At 45.5% G+C, this 25552-nt stretch overlaps 1 protein-coding gene across 3 annotated transcripts in view; it reads right to left on the minus strand.

Moving 5' to 3' along the window:
- Positions 1 to 25552, minus strand: part of parp4 (poly (ADP-ribose) polymerase family, member 4) — an 82670-nt gene that overhangs the window by 47167 nt on the left and 9951 nt on the right. For all 3 annotated transcript variants that reach the window (XM_061791529.1, XM_061791530.1, XM_061791528.1), the window contains exons 4-9: positions 17276 to 17354; positions 15460 to 15538; positions 15294 to 15383; positions 15059 to 15214; positions 6563 to 6700; positions 4662 to 4829 (exon numbers count right to left, since the gene is read on the minus strand). In XM_061791529.1, the coding sequence (XP_061647513.1) occupies positions 4662 to 4829; positions 6563 to 6700; positions 15059 to 15214; positions 15294 to 15383; positions 15460 to 15538; positions 17276 to 17354 (710 nt within the window). The remainder of the gene's footprint in view (positions 1 to 4661; positions 4830 to 6562; positions 6701 to 15058; positions 15215 to 15293; positions 15384 to 15459; positions 15539 to 17275; positions 17355 to 25552) is intronic.

Consider the following 25552-nt stretch of genomic DNA (forward strand, 5'->3'; position numbering starts at 1 on the left):
GACTGACTGGGAGCAATTCCGGGGTGTGCATTGTGCAAAACAACATCGGTTTGGCTAAGGACCCCCGAAAATGTCACCTACAAAGTGACACGCTTACGAAGCACAGTTTAAACTGCAAGCTATCAGTTACGCGGAGGAACATGGGAATCGAGCAGCCGCGAGAGAATTCAAGATCAATGAATCCATGGTTCGCAAGTGGAGGAAGCAGGAAATCGAGCTTCGCCAAGTCAAGAAGACGAAGCTGAGTTTCCGCGGAAAAAAAAGAAAAACAAATCGCGGAAACAAGGCGAGGTGGCCCGAGTTGGAAGACCAACTCGAGCAATGGATTAATGAGCAAAGAACAGCCGGGAGAAGCATCTCTACAGTGACCATTTGACTGAGGGCAATAACTCGGAGCTTGCCATCATTCTGGGAGGCTTGACGAACCGCTGGACATCCGTGTAACCAGGGCGTTCAAAGTAAAGTGAGCGGAAGTGGGAGCCATGGATCGCGAACAGAGCTTTAGCAAGACTAGGAGGCAGCGCCGGGCAAGTTACGCCACAATTTGTGAATGGATTGTGGATGCTTGGGCTAACGTGTCTGCTTGCACTGTTGTTTGAGCTTTCGCACGGCAACGAGACTGACTCGAACCTGGTGTGTTTGATTGAGAACTTGCCCAGCTGTTCATTTCGGATACAGAAGATAAAGACTTTGATGGATTTGTGGATGAAGATTGATCAAAAAATAATGTGAGTACATTGTTAAATACTTCAATAAAGTACAACTGAACTCAGTTTTGCTCCCGCTGCCTTTTTAAAAACATTGTTTTAGCGTGCATGCATGCTACCGTATGTTTCAAGATAGTGTATGTTTTACCATGCCTGCGCCCAATAATACGGTGCGCCTTATGTATGTGTTAAATACAGAAATAGACCCCGTAACTGAGACTGCGCCTTTTAATACGGCGCGCCCTATTGTCGTGAAAATACGGTATTTCCTTAGAAGCAGGCATAAGTCATATGACATGGAAAAATAAAACAAAGGAAGAGCCTGAGTCCTGCAACAAATGCATGCATGACTTCACTGCCAAACATATTTCAATGCTTCCTAAATAACACTATATCAGTTGTTTTGGTTCCAATTACAACAGCAATATGTAGTAATTGTACCTTTATAAATCTTTTTCATGCTCTACCACCATACAATAATTTCTCATTCAGCAACAACACTGGATCTTCGGCAGTCTATAATATGTATAAGCTTTGCAACACATTGATGATTAGACAATGTTTATTCCAACACATGCTGTAATTTTTTTAGGTTGTCATAATGTATTCTGATAATGCCTGTATCACTTATCAATTTCTGTTTATCACTGCTCATTTGTGTTTACCACAGTAGCTTTAAAGCCAATTACACTTCCCTAATACTATTTTAAAGTGAGCTCACGTGGCGTTTTCTTTGACAGTCTCGAGCCTACGTTCACACTGCAGGGCATGATGCCCAATTCAGATTTTTCGATAAATCCGATCTTTTTGTGCAGTCGTTCAGATTAGAAAAACAAATGCAGCTTCTAATGTGGACGGAACGCGTCCGTGATATCACACACATACGCAGAAAACAGGACGTCATATTGAATAATAATGGTAATTTCAAGGATTTTGTGCATCCGCAGCCAATATTTTCTTGTAGTTTTCAGTTCTAAAGCATCTTCTTTTCGCGACTGACTGTTTTCTGCACCTTTGTCTGTCGTTTGCTTTGTCACGTCTTTGTTTTGTTGAGCAATTATGTTTGTCGCCGTTTGATTACGTATAAGTTGGATGAGCGCGCTGTGACCGTCCATATTGCACTCACGTCCGATACATATCCAACTCACAGCCACATATGAAAGAGGCCTTGGGTTGGATATGAAAAAAATCGTAATTGTACTGTTGACATTAAAATGAAAAAAATTAGATACAATACAGGTCACATTGGGCAAAAAAAATCAGAATTCACCTGCAGAGTGAATTCATCCATCCATCCATCCATCCATTTTCTCTGCCACTTCTCCTCACGCGGGTCGCGGGCGTGCTGGAGCCTATTCCAGCTATCATCGGGCAGGAGGCAGGGTACATCCTGAACTGGTTGCCAGCCAATCGCAGAGAACATACAAACAAACAACCATTCGCACTCACATTCGCACCTACGGGCAATTTAGAGTTGTCAATTAACCTACCATGGATGTTTTTGGGATGTGGGAGGAAACCGGAGTGCCCGGAGAAAACCCACGCTGGCATGGGGAGAACATGCAAACTCCACACAGGCGGGGCTGAGGATTGAACCCGGTCCTCAGAACTGTGAGGCAGACGTTCTAACCAGTCGGCCACCATGCCGAGTGAATTCACATTGGGCAAAAAAATCTGAATTCACCTGCAGTGTGAATTCCAGCCAGACACCCCATGTGTTGTGTTAGCGCTAGCCTCAGTGCTACCGTTACCTTTAAAATTTGTATGTATAAATAGATTTCCTGTGACGTCACACACCTGTGGACACGCCCAATGTTGGAGGTCGATGCATTTTTTTTGTTACTTTGAGTGTTTGAATAGAGAAATTTGACTGATTGCCAAACAAATAGCAAAAAATGGTGACTTACTTTATTGTGTTTGGCTGCAACAATACAGGTGGGAGGGACAAAGTGCATTGAGAATTTACCAGGCACTGATTTGGAATCAGGTCAAGAAGAGTGCATGTTTGTCAAGGAAAAGATTGTGGCTTTCACGAACCAGCAGAGGTGCATATGATTTCGCAGTTATAACGGCCCTCTTAGGAAAACCCTACGAAAAATGTGGCCCACGACAAAAATGAATTTTACACCCTGGATCTAGTAAAAGTAAGAGTAAAGTAAAAGTCATAACAGCATCGCTTCCATCTGTGAACTTGTGGAAGGATCACTACAAAAGCATTCCATCCAAACGTACAACATTTGCCACACACTAAATTTTTGCTTATATTTTAACCCTTAAATGCACAAGATCAAAAATGACTCAGAGGTAATTTTCTTGCAATATCTTTGTAATAAAAAAATTATCACAAGTAAACATTCCAGGTATTCCTCAAAAAACATGTTTTTGACATCCTATTTTAGTTTTTGTATTACAACCCCAAACTTCCATAAGTGGGTCGCAAATGACCTGCATTCATTTCCTATGGAATTTGATGGGAACCTATTATTCTTATCAACTGTGACTGTCAGGAATACAGATATATTTTTAATCAAACACACAAGACTGTTTAAAAGTATCAACTTTACACCACATATTTCACTCGCAAAAACCAAAACAAAAAAATGTGTTTGCATAGCATTCATGAGAACTGTATACAAGAGTATGTGTTATTATCACGTATCAACACAATCGGTAAGCTGACAGTTTGCTAAAAACAGCTAGCAAGCTAACATTTGTACTGCTCTGTGTGCGTAGATTTGTGTCATTCATGACTATTATGTGACAGTGCATGCTATTATCAAGTATCAACAAATGATCCAACATTACTGAGTGTGTCTTGTGTCTCATTCATAACTAATGTGTGAAAGAGTGTTTATCTGTATATCTAAATATGGCTATTTAACAATTTGTAGCAAGAAGCGTGCTAAAGCTACTGCATATATTCCAGTTGTATGCATGTTTGTGTGAGTCTGCTTTCATTTATATAGCCACATAATGATCAATAGGTTTATTTGTCACTCAAATCACTCCCTTCCATGTCTTATCCAAGCGATCATGGCTGCTAGGTATACAACTAAGCTATTTCAAGAGTCAGTGACGGGATTGGCCCAAAACTGTAGTCTAGGTGGACCTAGACCACCTGAAAACCTAATTCAACATGATCCTACAGACCTTGTTACGAAGGTTAAAAAAAGTTACAAATTAAAACAACTTCAAACATAAAAACAGACTTGTGTGGACCAAAATGTAATAATACAACTGACTATTCTTAGCCAAAATGGCATAAAACACATTGATTCTGATACGTCATTTTTGCCCAACTTATGGAAAAGTATAGGTTCTAGTCACTCAGGGTTAAGAGATGCTGAGTGTTGTTCCTGGCTTGTAAATTCTAATCATGTCTTTATTGCTTTACAAATGTGCTTCTACCACTGCTTCTTTGTGTTTAAAATACATTACAGTAACAGTTGTAGGGGGTGACGTGAAAAAATATTTAAGGTTATTTTAAAGCTATTTTAAGTTGAGCTTACAGTTGTTTTTGTCTATACAATTGACCCATAAGGCTCTAATACTGTATGCGACAATTGGAAAAAAATGTAACAATTATCCATGAAGTGAGATGAAGAAAATATAAATGAGTATATTCGTTGCTGCTGAAGGCTGTCAGCGTTTCAAATGTTCAAAAGCAGAAAAAGAACAGGCTTGAGGGTATTTTTGTGAGTTCATCAAAGTGGTCTCTACAGGCTTTAGAAACAGAAGAAAGCGCAACCAAATTGAGGAGGCAAAACAAAACCCTCTTTGGGTTGTGGCTTGTTACAAGCCGGCAATATTATTTACAATGGACGGTTATCTGTTGCAGCACAAATGTGAAGTGTGGAAACACTTAAGTCTTTATTAATTATTTATTATTATGATTATTAGTACAGCGTACTTATTAGTGCATGTTACACACACTGAACGTGTGTTTTATCATACCTGACAGAGGTCCAGTTTTTGGGAGACCAGCTTGGCATCGCAAGCTACATTGGGTGTTATGTGTGGCAGCAGCAAGTAAACTTCAAGCAGAAGAGAGAGCACTCCATCATGTTTGCCCTCCTTTAGTTTTCTCTGCGCTTGAATCAACAAGCCCTCCGCTCTGCTCACCTAATAACACACACAGGATGGAGCACAAGAACAGAGTCATATTTCTGCTTGAATCAATGTGGGCTTGGGCCTTTTTGTGTAGAGTTTTGTGGGTTCTCCCAGGTAGTCAGACTTTCTCTTATTGAGACTAAATTGTGTTCAATGCTTATAAAAACAGGTATGTTTATTTCACTGAAGATTCTTAACATTCTTTGGGATTTACATACACGCAGATGTTTGATTGACTGGAGATTAAAATTATTTTATCTTAAAAAAAAATATTGATTGGTGCCTAAATTGTTTCCAATGATTACAAAAAATCGAATTGTCTTCAATGTTACAAAAACACGTTTGGGTTTATCAGACTTTTGACAAAATTTAAAATTGGTTTCAATACTTGCAAAAAGCATTGATACAAACAATGTTGAATTCATAGATGAAGTTATATTTTTCATATTTTTTATATTTACAAAAATATGGAGTTGTTTAGATTCAGCAATGAATACTTTTTACAAATGTTCTTCTCTTGTTACCCGGGCGCTTCAGCTGCCCCCTACTCCAGTGTGTTCCACTAATGTGTATGTGTTCACTGTGATGGGTTAAATGCAGAGAACAAATTTCGTGTACATGCATGCATGTTCATGACAATAAAAGATTCTAATTCTAATTCTCTTTGCAAATAGACAACTATATTTAGTTCCAAAAACATGTATGTTAGGTTAATTGAAGACTCAACTATCTGCAGTGTTCATCAACGATTACTTGACATTTACAAAATACATGCATGTTTATAACAAAGATGTAATTGTCTAGGTTGTCAAAAACACATCCATCTATTCATTTTCTATACCACTTTTGCTTACTTGGGTTGCAGTTTTCACAATCACATCTGAAGACAATTTATTTACAACTAAAATGTCTTTGATGTTGCCAAAAGGATTGTAAGGTTAATTGATGTCTTCAGTTTACAAATGCATGTTAGGTTTGTCTTCGACGTTTCCAAAACATATTTTAGGTTCATTGATGACTCAATAGTCTTCAGGTTTACAAAAGCACGTAGCGTATGTTGGGTAACAAACACAATTTGAGGTGTGTCGGAAAACCTCCAGGACTGGTGTCACAAAAGATTATTTCAAACCCAAACTACAAACTCCAAGTTTTCCCCCTCAGTGTTGGCCAAACAATCAACCAGCATTTCTACAAAAACATCCTGCGGTGTTTTCTTCATTCAGTGCGCGAGAAGAGGTGGGAGTTGAGGCAGGAGAAGAGCTCGGGGCTGCTTAAGCATGACAAAGCGCCTGCTCACAATGCCCTGGCCGAAGCACTCAACAAGAATATCGCAGTGCTGGAGCAACCTCCATACTCACCTGACCTCTGTCCATGTGAACCTTTGCTCTTTCCCAAACTCAAGGTGATGTTTTGAAGATGTGGATCGCATCAAGATAGTTGTGACAACTGAGCTACAGAGGATCCAAGAAGAATCCTTTCAGGGCTGCATGAATATGTGGCCGAGAAGGCTGGGAAAGTGCGTTAGACTCCAGGCAAATAACGTCAAAGGGAGTTACTTGTAGTTTTTAGTTTGGATTTCAAAACATATCTTTTGTGAAACCAGGACTGGAAATTCTATGACACACGTATATTGAATTTATCGAAGACTTCTACTCTGTACATGATACAATAGTCAATATTTATCATCTCTCCTGGGGGTTGCAACAAAAAATATGTTGGATATGGTACAAACAGGAAAGCCTTACGTCAGTGAGGCAGAGTTTGCTAACAGGCACTCGGAGGATGTTGCCAAGGCAACCCAGGGCCTCAGTCCACAGCAGCTCCACAAAGACGGCCACATCTTGTGACAAGACTCCAGCATTCACCTTCTCCTCCAACAGCAGCTGCCAGTTGAACAAGCTACGTATCAATCAGCGGCAAAATAGTGACATAAAAGACTTGCCAGGCAGTTGAGTAACCCTGTGACATTTGCAAGACTCTTTCAGACTGTGTCGGAGTGTCCTCGGCACCTTGCATGACATCAGGCTATTGATGTGTGAATCCTACTCAAGTGTGGAATAACCATTTATTCCGGGAAGCCTAGTCATACTTTTAGCACGAGTGCTCTGTAAAATCTATGAATGCGAAGCATGCAAAGGTCTTTGGTGCTACTTTATAATAAGGTTACCATTATAAAGGGCAGTGTTGAGAGATCACTTTGGAAATGTAGTTGCTTAAAATTACCAGTTACCCTGTTAAAAATGTATTAGTCATGTAAGTATTTCTCAAAGTAATATAACAAATTACATTTGATTACATTTCTAATTTTTTAATGAATACATCAACAGGGCCCATGGATGTTTCCTCAAAAAAAAATAAAAAACATACCGCAGATCATTATTTTCAACATTTGTGTTCTTTACACACTGAATTGATAACAAAACATGATTAAATATACATACATAAAACACGTTGAAAAATGTGTTTGTTAAATTATATGTGTATAGCCAGCGTTTGGAAAACCACCATACCATACCATGTTGACCTAATGACAAATGTGCACAATTTATACCACTGGTAACCAACCTCTTCAACCCCAAGACCACTTTTATTTCACACACTGTAAACTGAGATCTACCACTACAATATCTTCCGAAAAACACAAATGCCACAGGTAAAGCTGTTCTGTCATTGATTTTTTCACTTTTGACAGGACCAGTGCATAAATACATGCAAAGGTTAGTACCGCTAGTCTGAACTATTAAAAAAGTAAAAAGTATACCAATGTAGCGTTGTAACAAATGTCAGAATGAACATTTAATGTAATTAAATTGAATGTCAAACAGGGACATGTACTACCTGCTTTTTGTATCTTCTCTTCCATATCCAATAACTCAAGCAAAATTCAGAAAAATGCTCAAAAGTAGGAATAAAATAAAATGTAAACAAGGACATGAAATAGTGATATGGGTGTTTCTCTTCAATGCACAATAACTTTCAGTTCAAGTAAATAGCATTTATAAACATGCTTAAATTTAAAAATAAAATAACATACATGAGACAATCAGTGGAAATTTATCTCCACTCATGAGTGACCACATTGATTCCGCACTTCTAGCTCTGTCTAGTTTCAATTCAACATCAATAATCTCTTCCCATGGGCTCACCACCTGTGGGAGGGGCCATAAGGGTCAGGTGCAATGCAAGCTGGGCGGTGGCCGAAGGCGGGGACCTTGGCGATCCGATCCCCGGCAACAGAAGCTGACTCTAGGGATGTGGAATGTCACCTCTCTGGCAGGGAAGGAGCCCGAGCTGGTGTGTGAGGTCGAGAAGTTCCGACTAGATATAGTCGGACTCGCCTCCACGCACAGCTTGGGCTCTGGTACCAGTCCTCTTGAGAGGGGTTGGACTCTCTTCCACTCTGGAGTTGCCCACGGTGAGAGGCGCCGAGCAGGTGTGGGTATACTTATTGCTCCCCAGGTCGGCGGCTGTACGTTGGGGTTCACCCCGGTGGACGAGAAGGTAGCCTCCCTCCGCCTTCGGGTGGGGGGACGGGTCCTGACTGTTGTTTGTGCCTATGCACCAAACACCAGTTCAGAGTACCCACCCTTTTTGGACTCCTTGGAGGGGGTAATGGAGAGCGGTCCCGCTGGGGACTCCATTGTTCTGCTGAGGGACTTCAATGCTCACGTGGGCAATGACAGTGAGACCTGGAAAAGCGTGATTGGAAGGAACGGCCCCCCCGATCAGAACCCGAGCGGTATTCTGTTATTGGACTTCTATGCTCATCACGGATTGTCCATAACGAACACCATGTTCAAGCATAAGGGTGTCCACACGTGCACTTGGCACCAGGACACCCAAGGTCGCAGTTCGATGATCAACTTTGTGTTCGTGTCATTGGACTTGCGGCCGCATGTCTTGGACACTCGGGTAAAGAGAGGGGCGGAGCTGTCAACTGATCAGCACCTGGTGGTGAGTTTGCTCCGATGGTGGGGGAAGATCCCGGTCCGACGTGGCAGGCCCAAACGTATTGTGAGGGTCTGCTGGGAACGTCTGGCGGAATCCCCTGTCAGAAGGAGTTTCAACTCCCACCTCCGACAGAACTTTGCTCATGTTCCGGGGGAGGCGGGGGACATTGAGTCCGAGTGGACCATGTTCCGCGCCTCCATTGCTGAGGCGGCCGACCGGAGCTGTGGCCGGGGGGGGGTGCCTGTCGCGGCGGCAATCCCCGAACCCGTTGGTGGACACCAATGGTGAGAGATGCCGTCAAGCTGAAGAAGGAGTCCTATCGAGCCTTTTTGGCCTGTGGGACTCCTGAGGCAGCTGATGGGTACCGGCTGGCCAAGCGGAATGCAGCTTTGGTGTTCGCTGAAGCAAAAACTCGGGCATGGGAGGAGTTCGGTGAGGCCATGGAGAAAGACTTCCGGACGGCTTCGAGGAAATTCTGGTCCACCATCCGGCGTCTCAGGAGGGGGAAGCAGTGCACCATCAACACTGTGTATAGTGGGGATGGGGCGCTGCTGACCTTGACTCGGGACGTTGTGAGCCGATGGGGAGAATACTTCGAAGACCTCCTCAATTCCACCGACACGCCTTCCCATGAGGGAGCAGAGTCTGGGTTCTCTGAGGCGGGCTCTTCTATCTCTGGGGTTGAGGTCACCGAGGTGGTTAAAAAGCTCCTCTGTGGCAGGGCCCCGGGGGTGGATGAGATTCGCCCAGAGGTTCTCAAGGCTCTGGATGTTGTAGGGCTGTCCTGGTTGACACGCCTCTGCAACATCGCGTGGACATTGGGGACAGTGCCTCTGAATTGGCAGACTGGGGTGGTGGTCCCCCTTTTTAAGAAGGGGGACCGGAGGGTGTGTTCCAACTACAGGGGGATCACACTCCTCAGCCTCCCTGGTAAGGTCTATTCAGGGGTGCTGGAGAGGAGGGTCCGTCAGGAAGTTGAATCTCAGATTCAGGAGGAGCAGTGTGGTTTTCGTCCTGGCCGTGGAACAGTGGACCAGCCCTACACCCTTGGCAGGGTCCTCGAGGGTGCATGGGAGTTCGCAACCAGTCTACATGTGTTTTGTGGACTTGGAGAAGGCGTTCGACTGTGTCCCTCGGGGGGTCCTGTGGTGGGTGCTTCGGGAGTATGGGGTACCGAACCCCCTGATACGGGCTGTTCGGTCCCTGTACGACCGGAGTCAGAGTTTGGTCCGCATATCCGGCAGTAAGTCGGACTCGTTCCCGGTCAGGGTTGGACTCCGCCAAGGCTGCCCTTTGTCACCGATTCTGTTCATAACCTTTATGGACAGAATTTCTAGGCGCAGCCGAGGCGTAGAGGGGGTCCGGTTTGGTGGCCTCAGTATTGCATCTCTGTTTTTTGCAGATGATGTGGTTCTGTTGGCTTCATCAACCCGTGACCTCCAACTCTCATTGGAGAAGTTCGCAGCCGAGTGTGAAGCGGCTGGGATGAGAATCAGCACCTCCAAATCTGAGACCATGGTCCTCAGTCGGAAAAGGGTGGCGTGCCCTCTCCAGGTCGGGGATGAGATCCTGCCCCAAGTGGAGGAGTTCAAGTATCTTGGGGTCTTGTTCACGAGTGAGGGAAGAATGGAACGGGAGTTCGACAGGCGGATAGGTGCAGCGTCTGCAGTGATGCGGACTTCGTATCGATCCGTTGTGGTAAAGAAGGAGCTAAGACGAAAGGCGAAACTTTCGATTTACCGGTCGATCTACGTTCCTACCCTCACCTATGGTCACAAGCTATGGGTCGTGACCGAAAGAACGAGATCCCGGATACAAGCGGCCGAAATGAGTTTCCTCCGCAGGGTGTCCGGGCTCTCCCTTAGAGATGGGGTGAGAAGCTCGGTCATCCGGGAGGATCTCAGAGTAGAGCCGTTGCTCCTTCACATCGAGAGGAGCCAGATGAGGTGGCTGGGGCATCTGATTCGGATGCCTCCCGGACGCCTCCCTGGTGAGGTGTTCCGGGCACGTCCCACGGGGAGGAGACCCCGGGGACGACTCAGGACACGCTGGAGAGACTACATCCTTCGGCTGGCCTGGGAACGCCTCGGGATCCCCCCGGAAGAGATGGATGAAGTGGCTGGGCAAAGGGAAGTCTGGGCGTCCCTGCTAAAGCTACTGCCCCCGCGACCCGACCTCGGATAAGCGGTAGAAGATGGATGGATGGATGGATGGATGGATGGATGGATAATCTCCATGGCCAACCCTAATGTAAACAGCTCCTGCATTTTCCCTCAGCTCTTCTGTCAATTTTGTGGAAAGGGTTGGATACAAAACCAACTAATTGACTCATGCTTTGTACTTTCACAAATCTAGGGACAAATTATATTAATAATTGGTTCAGACGGGCACATAATTGTTTGGGATCATTGAAATAACTTCCATCTCTGAGGTTCTGTGCACACTTTGAATCTTTGCTTTAATTTCCTCTTTATATTCAAAGTCAGCAAATAAGGTGGGTGCCGTCACACATTAGCTCTCAATTCACCAGCCCTATGGTTCCTTGTGCTTAGCCAATAAAGGGCTAACTCGGAAATACGTTTCTGTGGCGGTATCTTTGAGGTTGTCATGAGTAAGGTGCAGCCGCTTGAGCTTGGCTCGTTTGATTATAATTGCACAGTATTTGCATATGAGGCATATCGTCTTCCCATTTGATGACGTGAAGAGAAATTTGTTTTCCCATTCCTGATGGAAATAATACATCTTCACTTTCTTTTTTTGCTGGAGCGGTCAATCCAACTCCTACTATGAAGTTTGCAGTGTAACCTTTTTTGTGCTTTTCAAAATAAAATAAAGGAAAATGTAAGATAATATTGATTCATTCATCTTCCGTTCCGCTAATCCTCACTAGGGTCGCGGGCATGCTGGAGCCTATCCCAGCTATCTCCGAGTGAGAGGCAGGGTACACCCTGAACTGGTCGCCTGCCAATCGCAGGGCACATATAAACAAACAACCATTCGCACTCACATTCATACCGACGGGCACTTTAGAGTCTTTAATTAACCTACCCTGCATGTTTTTGGGATGTGGGAGGAAACCGGAGTCCCCGGAGAAAACCCACGCAGGCACGGGGAGAACATGCAAACTCCACACAGGCGGGGATTTTAACCCCAGTCCTCAGAACTGTGAGGCAGATGTGATAACCAGTCATCCACCGTGCCGCGTAAGATAATATAATAATTCATAATATGATGATCCAAATTAACAAAATACCCAGTCGTAAATGTTCAAACAAAATGTATTTAAAATAATAAGAACAAAAATATGACATTTTATGACACAGAGACTGTGATTGGCTGGCGACCAGTTCAGGGTGTACCCTGCCTCTCGCCCGAAGATAGCTGGGATAGGCTCCAGCACGCCCGCGACCCTAGTGAGGATAAGCGGTACAGAAAATGAATGGATGGATGATGGGTTCAGTCCTTCGTTTATTCCAGTTGGGAGCAGTTGGTGAGCACTGATAGGCGGCAGCTAGCCACCCCCCTTCACTCCCCCACGCATGCTACACGCCAAATGCAAATTTGGAATCAATACGCATATTATACACACCTGTTGGGTATTATTGCAATACGCACACCTGTCAGGAAAGTACGCACTACGCACGTTGATCACGCAAAAAAAATCAAACAAACAAAATCAGACCAAAATACTTTCGAATGAATATCACGTGTTTCTGTGCTTTTGGCAGGTGATGCAGACAAAATGACCCACAAATAGAAGAAGAAACATGTCTTGCCTTAAATTGCATTTTGACTAGATAATAATTGCCTATTAACTTAATGCCGTAATAAGCTGATGGTTTGCTGCAAAATGATCGCCCCAGACATAAATGTTTCTCACATCCATCCATCCATCCATTCTCTACCGCTTATCCGGGTTGGGTCGCGGGGGCAGTAGCTTCAGCAGGGACGCCCAGACTACCCTCTCCCCAGCCACTTCATCCAGCTCTTCCGGGGGGATCCCGAGGCGTTCCCAGGCCAGCCGAAGGATGTAGTCTCTCCAGCGCGTCCTGGGTCGTCCCCGGGGTCTCCTCCCGGTGGGACATGCCCGGAACACCTCACCAGGGAGGCGTCCGGGAGGCATCCGAATCAGATGCCCCAGCCACCTCATCTGGCTCCTCTCAATGCGGAGGAGCAGCGGCTCTACTCTGAGATCCTCCCGGATGACCGAGCTTCTCACCCTATCTCTAAGGGAGAGCCCGGACACCCTGCGGAGGAAACTCATTTCGGCCGCTTGTATCCGGGATCTTGTTCTTTCGGTCACGACCCACAGCTCATGACCATAGGTGAGGGTAGGAACGAAGATCGAACGGTAAATTGAGAGCTTCGCCTTTCGGCTTAGCTCTTTCTTTACCACAACGGACCGATACAAAGTCCGCATCACTGCAGACGCTGCACCGATCCGCCTGTCGATCTCCCGTTCCATTCTTCCCTCACTCGTGAACAAGACCCCAAGATACTTGAATTCCTCCACTTGGGGCAGGATCTCATCCCCGACCTGGAGATGGCATGCCACCCTTTCCCGACTGAGGACCATGGTCTCAGATTTGGAGGTGCTGATTCTCATCCCAGCCGCTTCACACTCGGCTGCGAACTGCTCCAATGAGAGTTGGAGGTCACGGCTTGATGAAGCCAACAGAACCACATCATCTGCAAAAAGCAGAGATGCAATACTGAGGCCACCAAAGCGGACCCCCTCTACGCCTCGGCTGCGCCTAGAAATTCTGTCCATAAAAGTTATGAACAGAATCGGCGACAAAGGGCAGCCTTGGCGGAGTCCAACCCTCACCGGGAACGAGTCCGACTTACTGCCGGATATGCGGACCAAACTCTGACTCCGGTCGTACAGGGACCGAACAGCCCGTATCAGGGGGTTCGGTACCCCATACTCCCGAAGCACTCTCCACAGGACTCCCCGAGGGACACGGTCGAACGCCTTCTCCAAGTCCACAAAACACATGTAGACTGGTTGGGCGAACTCCCATGCACCCTCGAGGACCCTGCCGAGGGTGTAGAGCTGGTCCACTGTTCCACGGCCAGGACGAAAACCACACTGCTCCTCCTGAATCTGAGATTCGACTTCCCGACGGACCCTCCACTCCAGCACCCCTGAATAGACCTTACCAGGGAGGCTGAGCAGTGTGATCCCCCTGTAGTTGGAACACACCCTCCGGTCCCCCTTCTTAAAAAGGGGGACCACCACCCCAGTCTGCCAATCCAGAGGCACTGTCCCCGATGTCCACGCGATGTTGCAGAGGCGTGTCAACCAGGACAGCCCCACAACATCCAGAGCCTTTAGGAACTCCGGGCGAATCTCATCCACCCCCGGGGCCCTGCCACCGAGGAGCTTTTTAACTACCTCGGTGACCTCAAACCCAGAGATAGGAGAGCCCGCCTCAGAGAACTCACACTCTGCTTCCCCATGGGAAGGCGTGTCGGTGGAATTGAGGAGGTCTTCGAAGTATTCTCCCCACCGACTCAGAACGTCCCGAGTCGAGGTCAGCAGCGCCCCATCCCCACTATACACAGTGTTGGTGGTGCACTGCTTTCCTCTCCTGAGACGTCGGATGGTGGACCAGAATTTCCTCGAAGCCGTCCGGAAGTCTTTCTCCATGGCCTCACCGAACTCCTCCCATGCCCGGGTTTTTGCTTCAGCGACCACCAGAGCTGCATTCCGCTTGGCCAGCCGGTACCCATCAGCTGCCTCAGGAGTCCCACAGGCCAAAAAGGCCCGATAGGACTCCTTCTTCAGCTTGACGGCATCCCTCACCGTTGGTGTCCACCAACGGGTTCGGGGATTGCCGCCACGACAGGCACCGACCACCTTACGGCCACAGCTCCGGTCGGCCGCCTCAGCAATGGAGGCGCGGAACATGGTCCACTCGGACTCGATGTTTCTCATGTTACTATTTATTATGTTGTTGTTCGTATTGGATCATTGTAAACTTGATGTGGGTTGTGTTTATGGGTCTTCTCAAAACAAGAGTGATGAAGTACATCATTAAAACAACTAAACCCAACTCGGTAACAGAGACAGTTTTGTTTGGGATAGTATTTGTGTCCCTCACAATAAATGTTATGTTACCTCATAATGTTGCCAGTATTACTTCTGATCCACAGAGGAAGCTTGAGCTGTTTTATGGTATAACAATCTTTTATGTCTCAGTAACGCCCTGGAGAGACTAATTGGCTGCTACTGTTTTCATAATTACTCTGTATTTGTGTTTTAATTTTGAGGTGGGTTGGAGAACCTGCTGCAGGCCGTGCGAGCCAAGGTTCTGGTCCTGCAGAGGGATTATAGCCATTGGGCGTAGACCCGAAGCCAGCAGGGTGTCAGTCAGTGTCTGGTAGACCTCCACAGCTTGCTCTGAGGTTGAGGGGAACGTCACCATGTCACTTTGTACCGTCTGCAAGTTAGCACAAAAACAAACTACATGTGACCAATATTTCAAAAAACTTTGAGAAGAAATACTTTATTTTACTTACGTCCTGCGAGTAGCAAATCACGCGGTACTGCTGTCCCTTCTTTCCCTTGGCACTCTGCAGCTCCAACACACACCAAGTTCTGCTGTCATCCTAGACAGACGAGTTCATTATAGCACATTATTATCTCTGACAAGTTAGGCACAAAGTGATGGCGCCTCACAGCCACCTTTTGAAAGATGGAATACTTGGCCACATTGAAGTCATCTGGATATGCTGGAATATCTTCATCCTGTTCCTTATAAATCCTAGGAAAATCCACAGCAGAAGTGCCAAGATAAGTATTTTCATTGAAGTGATTCAGGAGTCCATTCTGAGGGAGCTTTAGAGTGATAAGCCTGGTAGTCTATAGCAGATGGCAGTGATGTGCAAGCTGAGAGAAGGGAATAGTTCTCATATATACAGGCTTTATATAACTCAACAACCATGACATCTATAATAATTTTGCAAGTGAAAGCTATTGTTCAGAATGCTGCACATGCAGTGGAATACAATATTTTCTTTTAGTTATGTGAAACATTCGTTCGGGGTTCGAATATGGCTTCTAGACTTCCTGTGTGGAGTTTGTATGTGTTTTTTTTTCTCCTACATTCTCAAAAAATGTGAGGTTCACTGAAGACTCTAATGCTGTAACTAATTTTTCTTACTTGCAACGTTTCTACCTCCTTGATGCTTTGACCACAACCTGGAAGTTGGTCTCATCATATTGAGGAGCATCTCAATTGTCTTAAAGGTCCTGTATTTTGTCTATTTAGACCTCTATAGAGCGACTCTCTAACATGAACTTATAATAAAAGTGTCAATTTCATTTCAGAAAACACCTTGGTTTTGTTATACGAGTGTCCAGAAAAGCCCCCTCTGAGAGCTACTTCTGTTTGACCCAGTTTTGTATCCGCTTTGTCCATATTTGGCTAAGACCACCCCTTTCCTCTGATTGGTTGCCTCCGTGTAGAAGACCCACTTGTGACAGCACACGTGTTTGTCACATAGGTCACATTAATGGTAGAAAAAGTTTGAAATGGTTCATCTTTGTTTTAATTTTGATATCACAAAAACCTGAAACAGGGTTGTGTAGTGCAGACTTTTTATGTCTATAATTTGTACTTTCCCTTTTTATATACCATAAATACTGTCTTTTTTAATTGATGTAGCATTAATTCATTTCCTTGTTTGGCAAACATATATAGCCTGTGAGTATTTTATATAGATAGCCTGTGAGTTTTCAGAGGTCAAACAGTCAGATTAATTTGTTTACATGCATTTAAAAACTTAATTTCAGTATAGGCAAACGTGATGCATCAGTGGCGTAATGGTAGCGATATATTCATCTGTCAGACAGAACTCGTCAAAAGGGGACAGTGCGCATTTATATCGCTGTAGTGGCACATTCAAATAGTTAAATGTCTATTGACGATAGTACCAGTGTTGGGGAGTAACTAATTGCATATAACTAGATTATGTAATTGTAATCCATTACAGTAATGCAACAAACATTTTTTCTTTTATTATGGATTTACATTTCATCATGTTTTGTTACCAGTTTATTATTTATGTGAAGAACAAATATGTGGTTAATTCCAAAATAATTATTTTAGGTTTTAATCCACTTTTATAGAGGAAACATCCAAGGGTCGTGTGGATGCATTCATTCGAAATTAAGAAATGTAATTCAAATGTAATCCAAATGTAATCTAATGTAATTAGTTATATAAATGAGAAAATAATTGAAACAGTTACACTCCTATTATATTTTCAACGAAATAAACTTTCCAAAGTAATCTTCCCAACACTGGATAGTGTCAGCCTCTCGGAAATTGCTTTCAACACAAATGGGCCTGCCTTCAAAGCCGGTGTGAAAGAGGCTGACCAGAACCAGGGAGCGGTGCTATGGGTCCACAGGTTGATTACGCTGCATGGCTGGTCTCTCTATACCTAATCCTATCCTGATAATCCAACACCTTGATGTGCCCAGGCACGATACACACCTGAACTTGTCTGGTACACGTCCAATCTTATCTGGAGGGGAGGGTTCATCCTTGGAAGGCTTGACGACAGCTCCGCTCACTGCAAATACAAAAGCAGTCACACAGTCACACACACTCACACACACACACACACACACACACACACACACACACACACACAGTTAGTCACATGATACAGCAGTGTCATCAGCTCTGTGATAGCCTGGACAAGTAGGGAATCCACACCTGTGACATTCTACTTCCAAAGAAATGTGACTGAAAACTCCTACACACACACCTGATTTTCAAATTCACAATCTTTTTGTGGCTCCAGTTTGCTGCTAGAAACCTTTGCATGACCTCGAGCCGTCTGTGTTGAGCAGAGTGAGCCTGACGCTTTATCAACGGACCCATACATCAGCCAGAAGAGAGCACAACACTTTGATTCGCGTCGGCGCCGTGAGCAAATGAAGGCCATGATCGACAAGAGCCAAAAGTCGCTTGGCTGGAACTGGGTGGGTGTTGGATCTGATTCAATCTGTCTGCATTGTGTAAACAGAGGAGAGTGCACATGCTGCATGGGCTGTTTTTCATGAGTCCTCACGTCTGCACCACATATTTATGGCACTCTATCTGCACCGCCTGTGGGGATATACCAAGGTGGGATTTGTGCAAGCAAAACCTAAATCTTTTACAGTTTTTTTTCCCCACCTACACACATATACTATATATTCCATCCTTCACCTGCCTTTCTCCTGTTGACTTTAAACTAGGGCTGGGCAATATGGCCTTAAAATGAAAACCCTAACTTTCTTTTACCCAAAATCTTATTCCCAATTGTTTTTTCCCTTGAAAAAAATTATTACATCAAAGGATAATGACTTTATTCAAAACTCTGAAAAGTGTCACTTTAAACGCTAATATAATATTTTAACCCTTTATTTGATTTTAATAAAACAGTGTAAATGTCTGACAATTTAACATTAATAAATTAACAAATATTGCATTTATTTACTTCCACTTATTCAATGGGGCAGAAGCTTTAGCAGGGAAGCCCAGACTTCCCTCTCCCCAGACACATTGTCCAGTTCTTCCGAGGGGATCCCGAGGCGTTCCCAGGCCAGCCGGGAGACATACTCTCTCCAGCGTGTCCTGGGTCGTCCCTGGGACCTCCTCCAGGTGGGACATGCCCAGAACACCTTACTGTGGTCTTGTTATTTTGGTCACGGCCCACAGCTTGGACCCACAGCTTGTGAGCATAGATCAAGGTAGGAACATAGAGAGAAGACATTTGGCTGAAAATCCTGGAAATATTAATGGATTGAGGTTTCCCTTGCCCGGACGCGGGTCACCGGGGCCCCCCTCTGAAGCCAGGCCTGGAGGTGGGGCTCGAAGGCGAGCGCCTGGTGGCATAGCCTGAAAGGATAATGTGGGTCCCTCTTCTCTTGGGCTCACCACCTGTGGGGGCGGCCATAGGGGTCGGGTGCAGTGTGAGCTGGGCGGTGGCCGAAGGGAGGGACCTTGGCGATCCGATCCCCAGCTACAGAAGCTGGCTCAAGGGACGTGGAATGTCACCTCACTGGCAGGGAAGGCGCTAGAGCTGGTGTGTGAGGTCGAGAAGTTCCGACTAGATATAGTCGGGCTCGCTTCCACACACAGCTTGGGCTCTGGTAGCAGTCCTCTCGAGAGGTTGGACTCTCTTCCACACTGGAGTTGCCCATGGTGAGAGGCAACGAGCAGGTGTGGGCATACTTATTGCCCCCTGGCTTGGCGCCTGTATGTTGGGGTTCACGCCGGTGGACGAGAGGGTAGCCTGCCTCCGCCTTCGGGTGGGGGGACAGGTCCTGACTGTTGTTTGTGCCTATGCACCAAAGAGCAGTTCAGAGTACCCACCCTTTTTGGAGTCCTTAGAGGGGGTGCTAGAGATCGCTCCCGCTGGGGGCTCCATCGTTCTGCTGGGGGACTTCAATGCTCACGTGGGGAATGACAGTGAGACCTTGAAGGCCGTGATTGGGAGGAAACCCCCGTTCAGAACCCGAACGGTGTTCTGTTACTGGACATCTGTGCTCATCACGGAATGTCCATAACGAACACCATGTTCAAGCATAAGGGTGTCCACACATGCACTTGGCACCAGGACACCTTAGGTTGCAGTTCGATGATGGACTTTGTGGTCGTGTCATCGGACTTGCGGCCGCATGTCTTGGGCACTCGGGTAAAGAGAGGGGCGGAGCTGTCAACTGATCACCACCTGGTGGTGAGTTGGCTCCGATGGTGGGGGAAGATGCCGGTCCGACGTGGCAGGCCCAAACGTATTGTGAGGGTCTGCTGGGAACGTCTGGCGGAATCTCCTGTCAGAAGGAGTTTCAACTCCCACCTCCGACAGAACTTTGCACCTCCGACAGAACTTTGCTCATGTTCCGAGTGGACCATGTTCCGCGCCTCCATTGCTGAGGCGGCCGACCGGAGCTGTGACCATAAGGTGGTTGGTGTCTGTCGTGGCGGCAACAGTGAGGGATGCCGTCAAGCTGAAGAAGGAGTCCTATCGGGCCTTTTGGGCATGTGGGACTCCTGAGGCAGCTGATGGGTACCGGCTGGCCAAGCGGAATGCAGCTTTGGTGTTCGCTGAAGCAAAAACTCGGGCATGGGAGGAGTTCGGTGAGGCCATGGAGAAAGACTTCCGGACGGCTTCGAGGAAATTCTGGTCCACCATCCGGCGTCTCAGGAGGGGGAAGCAGTGCACCATCAACACTGTGTATAGTGGGGATGGGGCGCTGCTGACCTCGACTCGGGACGTTGTGAGCCGGTGGGGAGAATACTTCGAAGACCTCCTCAATTCCACCGACACGCCTTCCCATGAGGGAGCAGAGTCTGGGTTTTCTGAGGCGGGCTCTCCTATCTCTGGGGTTGAGGTCACCGAGGTGGTTAAAAAGCTCCTCGGTGGCAAGGCCCCGGGGGTGGATGAAATTCGCCCGGAGTTCCTCAAGGCTCTGGATGTTGTAGGGTTGTCCTGGTTGACACGCCTCTGCAACATCGCATGGACATTGGGGACAGTGCCTCTGGATTGGCTGACTGGGGTGGTGGTCCCCCTTTTTAAGAAGGGGGACCGGAGGGTGTGTTCCAACTACAGGGGGATCACACTCCTCAGCCTCTCTGGTAAGGTCTATTCAGGGGTGCTAAAGAGGAGGGTCCGTCAGGAAGTTGAATCTCAGATTCAGGAGGAGCAGTGTGGTTTTCGTCCTGGCCGTGGAACAGTGGACCAGCTCTACACCCTTGGCAGGGTCCTCGAGGGTGCATGGGAGTTCGCAACCAGTCTACATGTGTTTTGTGGACTTGGAGAAGGCGTTCGACTGTGTCCCTCGGGGGGTCCTGTGGGGGGTGCTTCGGGAATATGGGGTACCGAACCCCCTGATACGGGCTGTTCGGTCCCTGTACGACCGGAGTCAGAGTTTGGTCCGCATATCCGGCAGGAAGTCGGACTCGTTCCCGGTGAGGGTTGGACTCCGCCAAGGCTGCCCTTTGTCACCGATTCTGTTCATAACTTTTATGGACAGAATTTCTAGGCGCAGCCGAGGCGTAGAGGGGTCCGGTTTGGTGGCCTCAGTATTGCATCTCTGCTTTTTCTTGATGATGTGGTTCTGTTGGCTTCATCAAGCCATGACGTCCAACTCTCACTGTAGCAGTTTGCAGCAGAGTGTGAAGCGGCTGGGATGAGAATCAGCACCTCTAAATCTGAGACCATGGTCCTCAGTCGGAAAAGGGTGGCGTGTCCTCTCCAGGACGGGGATGAGATCCTGCGCCAAGTGGAGGATTTCAAGTATATTGGGGTCTTGTTCACGAGTGAGGGAAGAATGGAACGGGAGATCGACAGGCGGATCGGTGCAGCGTCTGCAGTGATGCGGACTTTGTATCGATCCGTTGTGGTAAAGAAGGAGCTAAGCCGAAAGGCGAAGCTCTCGATTTACCGGTCGATCAACGTTCCTACCCTCACCTATGGTCACGAGCTGTGGGTCGTGACCGGAAGAACAAGATCCAGGATACAAGCGGCCGAAATGAGTTTCCTCCGCAGGGTGTCCGGGGTCTCCCTTAGAGATAGGGTGAGAAGCTCGGTCATCCGGGAGGATCTCAAAGTAGAGCCGCTGCTCCTTCACATCGAGAGGAGCCAGATGAGGTGGCTGGGGCATCTGATTCGGATGCCTCCCGGACGCCTCCCCGGTGAGGTGTTCCGGGCAGGTCCCACCGGGAGGAGACCCCGGTGACAACCCAGGACACGCTGGAGAGACTACGTTCTTCGGCTGGCCTGGGAGCGCCTCGGGATCCCCCCGGAAGAGTTGGATGAAATGGCTGGGGAGAAGGAAGTCTGGGCATCTCTGCTAAAGCTACTGCCCCCGCGACCCGACCTCGGATAAGCGCTAGAAAATGGATGGATGGATGGATGGAAGTATAAAGTTGATGGGTATTGGTCGGACCATATTGGCACTATACTGATAATATATATAATGAAATCACGATCAATGGACTTACAAAATACTGTCTAGATATGGTTGACATGTTTACGTAGGAATTGAAGTAAGTTGTCGTAGCACAATTTACCAAAATTCTTCTCAGAATCCTATTCAAATTCTTTGAAAGCTTTCCTCTGACAACAGCTTTCTGACAGATTTCAATTTGACCTCAGAACCCATGATAGCTAAATACTGGGAAGTCAATTAAATTAGGTATATACGAGGATGTGTGTGCCCTCTATCCTTTTTTAGATTGTTTTTGCAGGCACTCAATTGGATCAGATCCATTCAGGTCTACCAAAGCCAGATCTGCCAATGGGCATACAAATCGTTCAGGAATTGCACAGTATTGACTAATCAATTTCAGGAAACAAGTCCAATCAGCACTCCCGTGGCTGGTCGACAGACCCCTGCATGACATCAAATTTGATGATTTCGTGCTAATTAAAAAACTTCCGGCGGAAAACGTGGAGACATCAGCGCTGCCTGGGGCCTTTCCAAGTCCTCCTCGTAACCAACACATAAGTGAAAGTCGCTGAAATAGCCACGTGGGTTCACGCATCGCACTGCAAGAAGGTCCCAGCGACTCCTATGAGCCCGACTCCTCCACTTCCCTCACCTTCTACGACAGAACCAAACCTGTTGCACATACGTTTCTGACAACGCTGGTGATACAGGTGTCATAACCAGTATTCACGATTTCACTATTCAGTCTCTGATGAACATTTTCATGACCGTTTCCCTCGATTTGACTGCTTGGATAACAATGACAACTTAAATGATGACAATGATTCATATTCCTCAGTCTAACTTTGTTGTATGACTAACTTACGACCCGCTTATGAAGGATTTTCTTGAACCTGAGTTGTGATTTCTGGATGACTGTAGGATTGCTTCATTAATTACCTATTTTATTTTTATTTATGTTTCATTAATTACCTATTTTATTTATGTACTATTTATTTATTTAAACTATTAATTAATCATTTTTGTTAATACATGTTATACTTTTATATTATTTTGATTAACTTTTAATGTTTTGATTACTTGGTGTTAACTTTTAGGTAGTTAGAATGTAATAATGTTTAGTAATTTTCCTTTTTATGATTAATAATGGATTGATAAATATAATCAAAAGGGAGGAGCTGTGTTGGAAAACGTATGTTTAAGATATATCAAATATTACTTTTATTAGTTTTATACAACCTTCACATGCTTTATTGTTATGTTCTGACTACTACCTCTGTGTGCGTAATACTTGTTCCTAGTTATGTTGTGACTACTCGTACAGCTGGACATGGATAATTGTTTGCTTTCCTTCTCTGTCTCGCTCACTTTGATATAACGAAGGGGCTTTTTGTCTGGGGTTCTGTAAGGGGTGACAACTCGTAAGACTTGTACCTCTTCCCCTCTTTGGAAAGACTTCTCATTCTTTTTTGTAATAAAAACCCACAACGACAAGATTGCTTCCTTACTAATTCTGTCAGAAAAAGATTTGCCAAAACAGGCAACAATAAGAACGCGCCGTTTGGGCTCGTTCACATAATTCATTGTGACATGCAAATTTGAATTATTACAGTAAAAATTAGTTTATCTTTGTTATTAATGTGTGTTTATGTTACCAGTAGTTTGTCGAATATGTGTTATTTAACATTTATGCTTATTTTACATTTATGGTTGATTTATGGCACTATGTCATAACAAGTGATCTCTCATTCAACTCAATATTCAGCAAAGCTCGATAGGGCATTGCTTGTTAATAGTAAATGATTCTTCACTCTGAGGTGTACATAGTTGCGCACGCCGGCTGTCAGTGATCAATATGTGACATATTATTTCAGCAGTTTTATTTCGGTGAAAAAAGTCTTTCACTCCGAAACCAAAAATGCACTTCTGGGCTATTTTTGCCCAGAACATTTTGGCGGCCAAAATCACTAATGCTGCACTAATCAACACAGCCCCGATGAATGTGTAATTCATGTGGATAAGCTGTAGGACAGATTTTATTTACAGTAGTTTATCATACCAGCCGCACCCACCATTTAAGTGGATCAGTATGTGGATAATTTACTACTTTTGCAACGTATAAATGGGCAACTTGACTTTAACAACATTCAGTGAAATCAACTCAGTGATTGCCATTCATCGAGCTTCTTTCTTGTCATACAGTCCCCTCCAAAAGTAATGGAACGGCAAGGTCAATTCCTTTATTTTTGTTGTATACTGAAGACATTTGGGTTCCAGATCAAAAAGACAAAAGTTCGGAATTCCAGCTTTTATTTCATGGTATTTACATCTAGATGTGTTGAACAACTCAGGACAGAGCACCTTTTGTTTGAAGCCACACACTTTTCAATCGAGCAAAAGTATTGGAACATGTGACTGATGGGTGTTTCTGGTTGCTCAGGTGTTGCCTTTTAGATTAATTGCTTCAACATTAGCTAGGTCTTGTTTTTGGCTTTGGGTTTCACCTGTGAAAACTGCATTTGCTGTTAAGCAAACATGAAGACCAGAAAGCTGTCTATGGGAGAAAAACAAACAATTTTGAACCTGAAAGAAGAGGGAAAATCGATCAGAGCTATTGCACAAACACTGGGCATAGCCAATACAACAATTTGGAATGTCCTGAAAAAGAAAGAAAATACTGGTGTACTGAGCAACATACATCAAACAGGTCGGCCCAGGGTATCAACAGCAGTTGATGATAGAAACATTGTGAGAGCTGTGAAGAAACACCCAAAGACAACAGTCAGCGACATCACTCCACATTGCAGGGGTTAAGGTATCACAATCCACTGTCCGAAGAAGTCTTTGAGAGGAGAAATATACAGGCCATACCACAAGATGCAAACCACTCATCAGCAAAAATAATCGGAAGGCTAGATTGGATTTTGCAATGAACTACAGAGATGAGCCACAAAATGTTTTGGAACAAGGTTTTATGCACTCATGAGACCAAGATTAACCCCTACCATCACTACCAAAGTGATGGAAAGGCCAAAGTATGGAGAAAGAAGGGATCTGTTTATGAAAACACACAAGCTAATTTGTGAAGCATGGTGAAGGTAATGTGATTGCTTGGGCTTGCATGGCTGCTTCTGGAAGGGGCACACTCGTCTTTATTGATGATGTAACTCATGATGGTAGCAGCAGAATGAATTCTGAAGTCAGCAAAACCATTTTACAATTTACAGAAAAATGCATCCAAACTAATCTGGAAAAGCTTCATCATGCAATAAGACGATGAACCAAACACACTGCCAACACAACAAAGGACTTCATCGGGGGGGAAAGTGGATGGTCTTAGACTGGCCAAGTCAATCACTGGACCTTAACCCAATAGAGCATGCATTTTACCTCCTGAAGAGGAGACTGAAGGGAGAAATCCCCAGAAACAAACAAAAACTGAAAGAGGCTGCAGTAAAGGCCTAGAAAATAATTTCAAATGAAGAATGCAACAATCTGGTGAAGTTAATGGGTTGCAGGCTTGATGCAGTTATTGCAAGTAAAGGTAATGCCACCAAATATTAAATGTTCATTCACTCAAGTTAATTTAATTATGTCTGTTCCAATACTTTTGTTCACTTGAAAAGTGAGTGGCTTCAAACATCCATCCATCCATTTTCTGAGCTGCTTCTCCTCACTAGGGTCGCGGGCGTGCTGGAGCCTATCCCAGCTGTCATCGGGCAGGAGGCGGGGTACACCCTGAACTGGTTGCCAGCCAATCGCAGGGCACAGAGAAACAAACAACCATTCGCACTCACAGTCATGCCTACGGGCAATTTAGAGTCTC

This window comes from Phyllopteryx taeniolatus, chromosome 12 (assembly GCF_024500385.1).
Source record: "Phyllopteryx taeniolatus isolate TA_2022b chromosome 12, UOR_Ptae_1.2, whole genome shotgun sequence".
NCBI classification, from domain to species: Eukaryota; Metazoa; Chordata; class Actinopteri; order Syngnathiformes; family Syngnathidae; genus Phyllopteryx; species Phyllopteryx taeniolatus.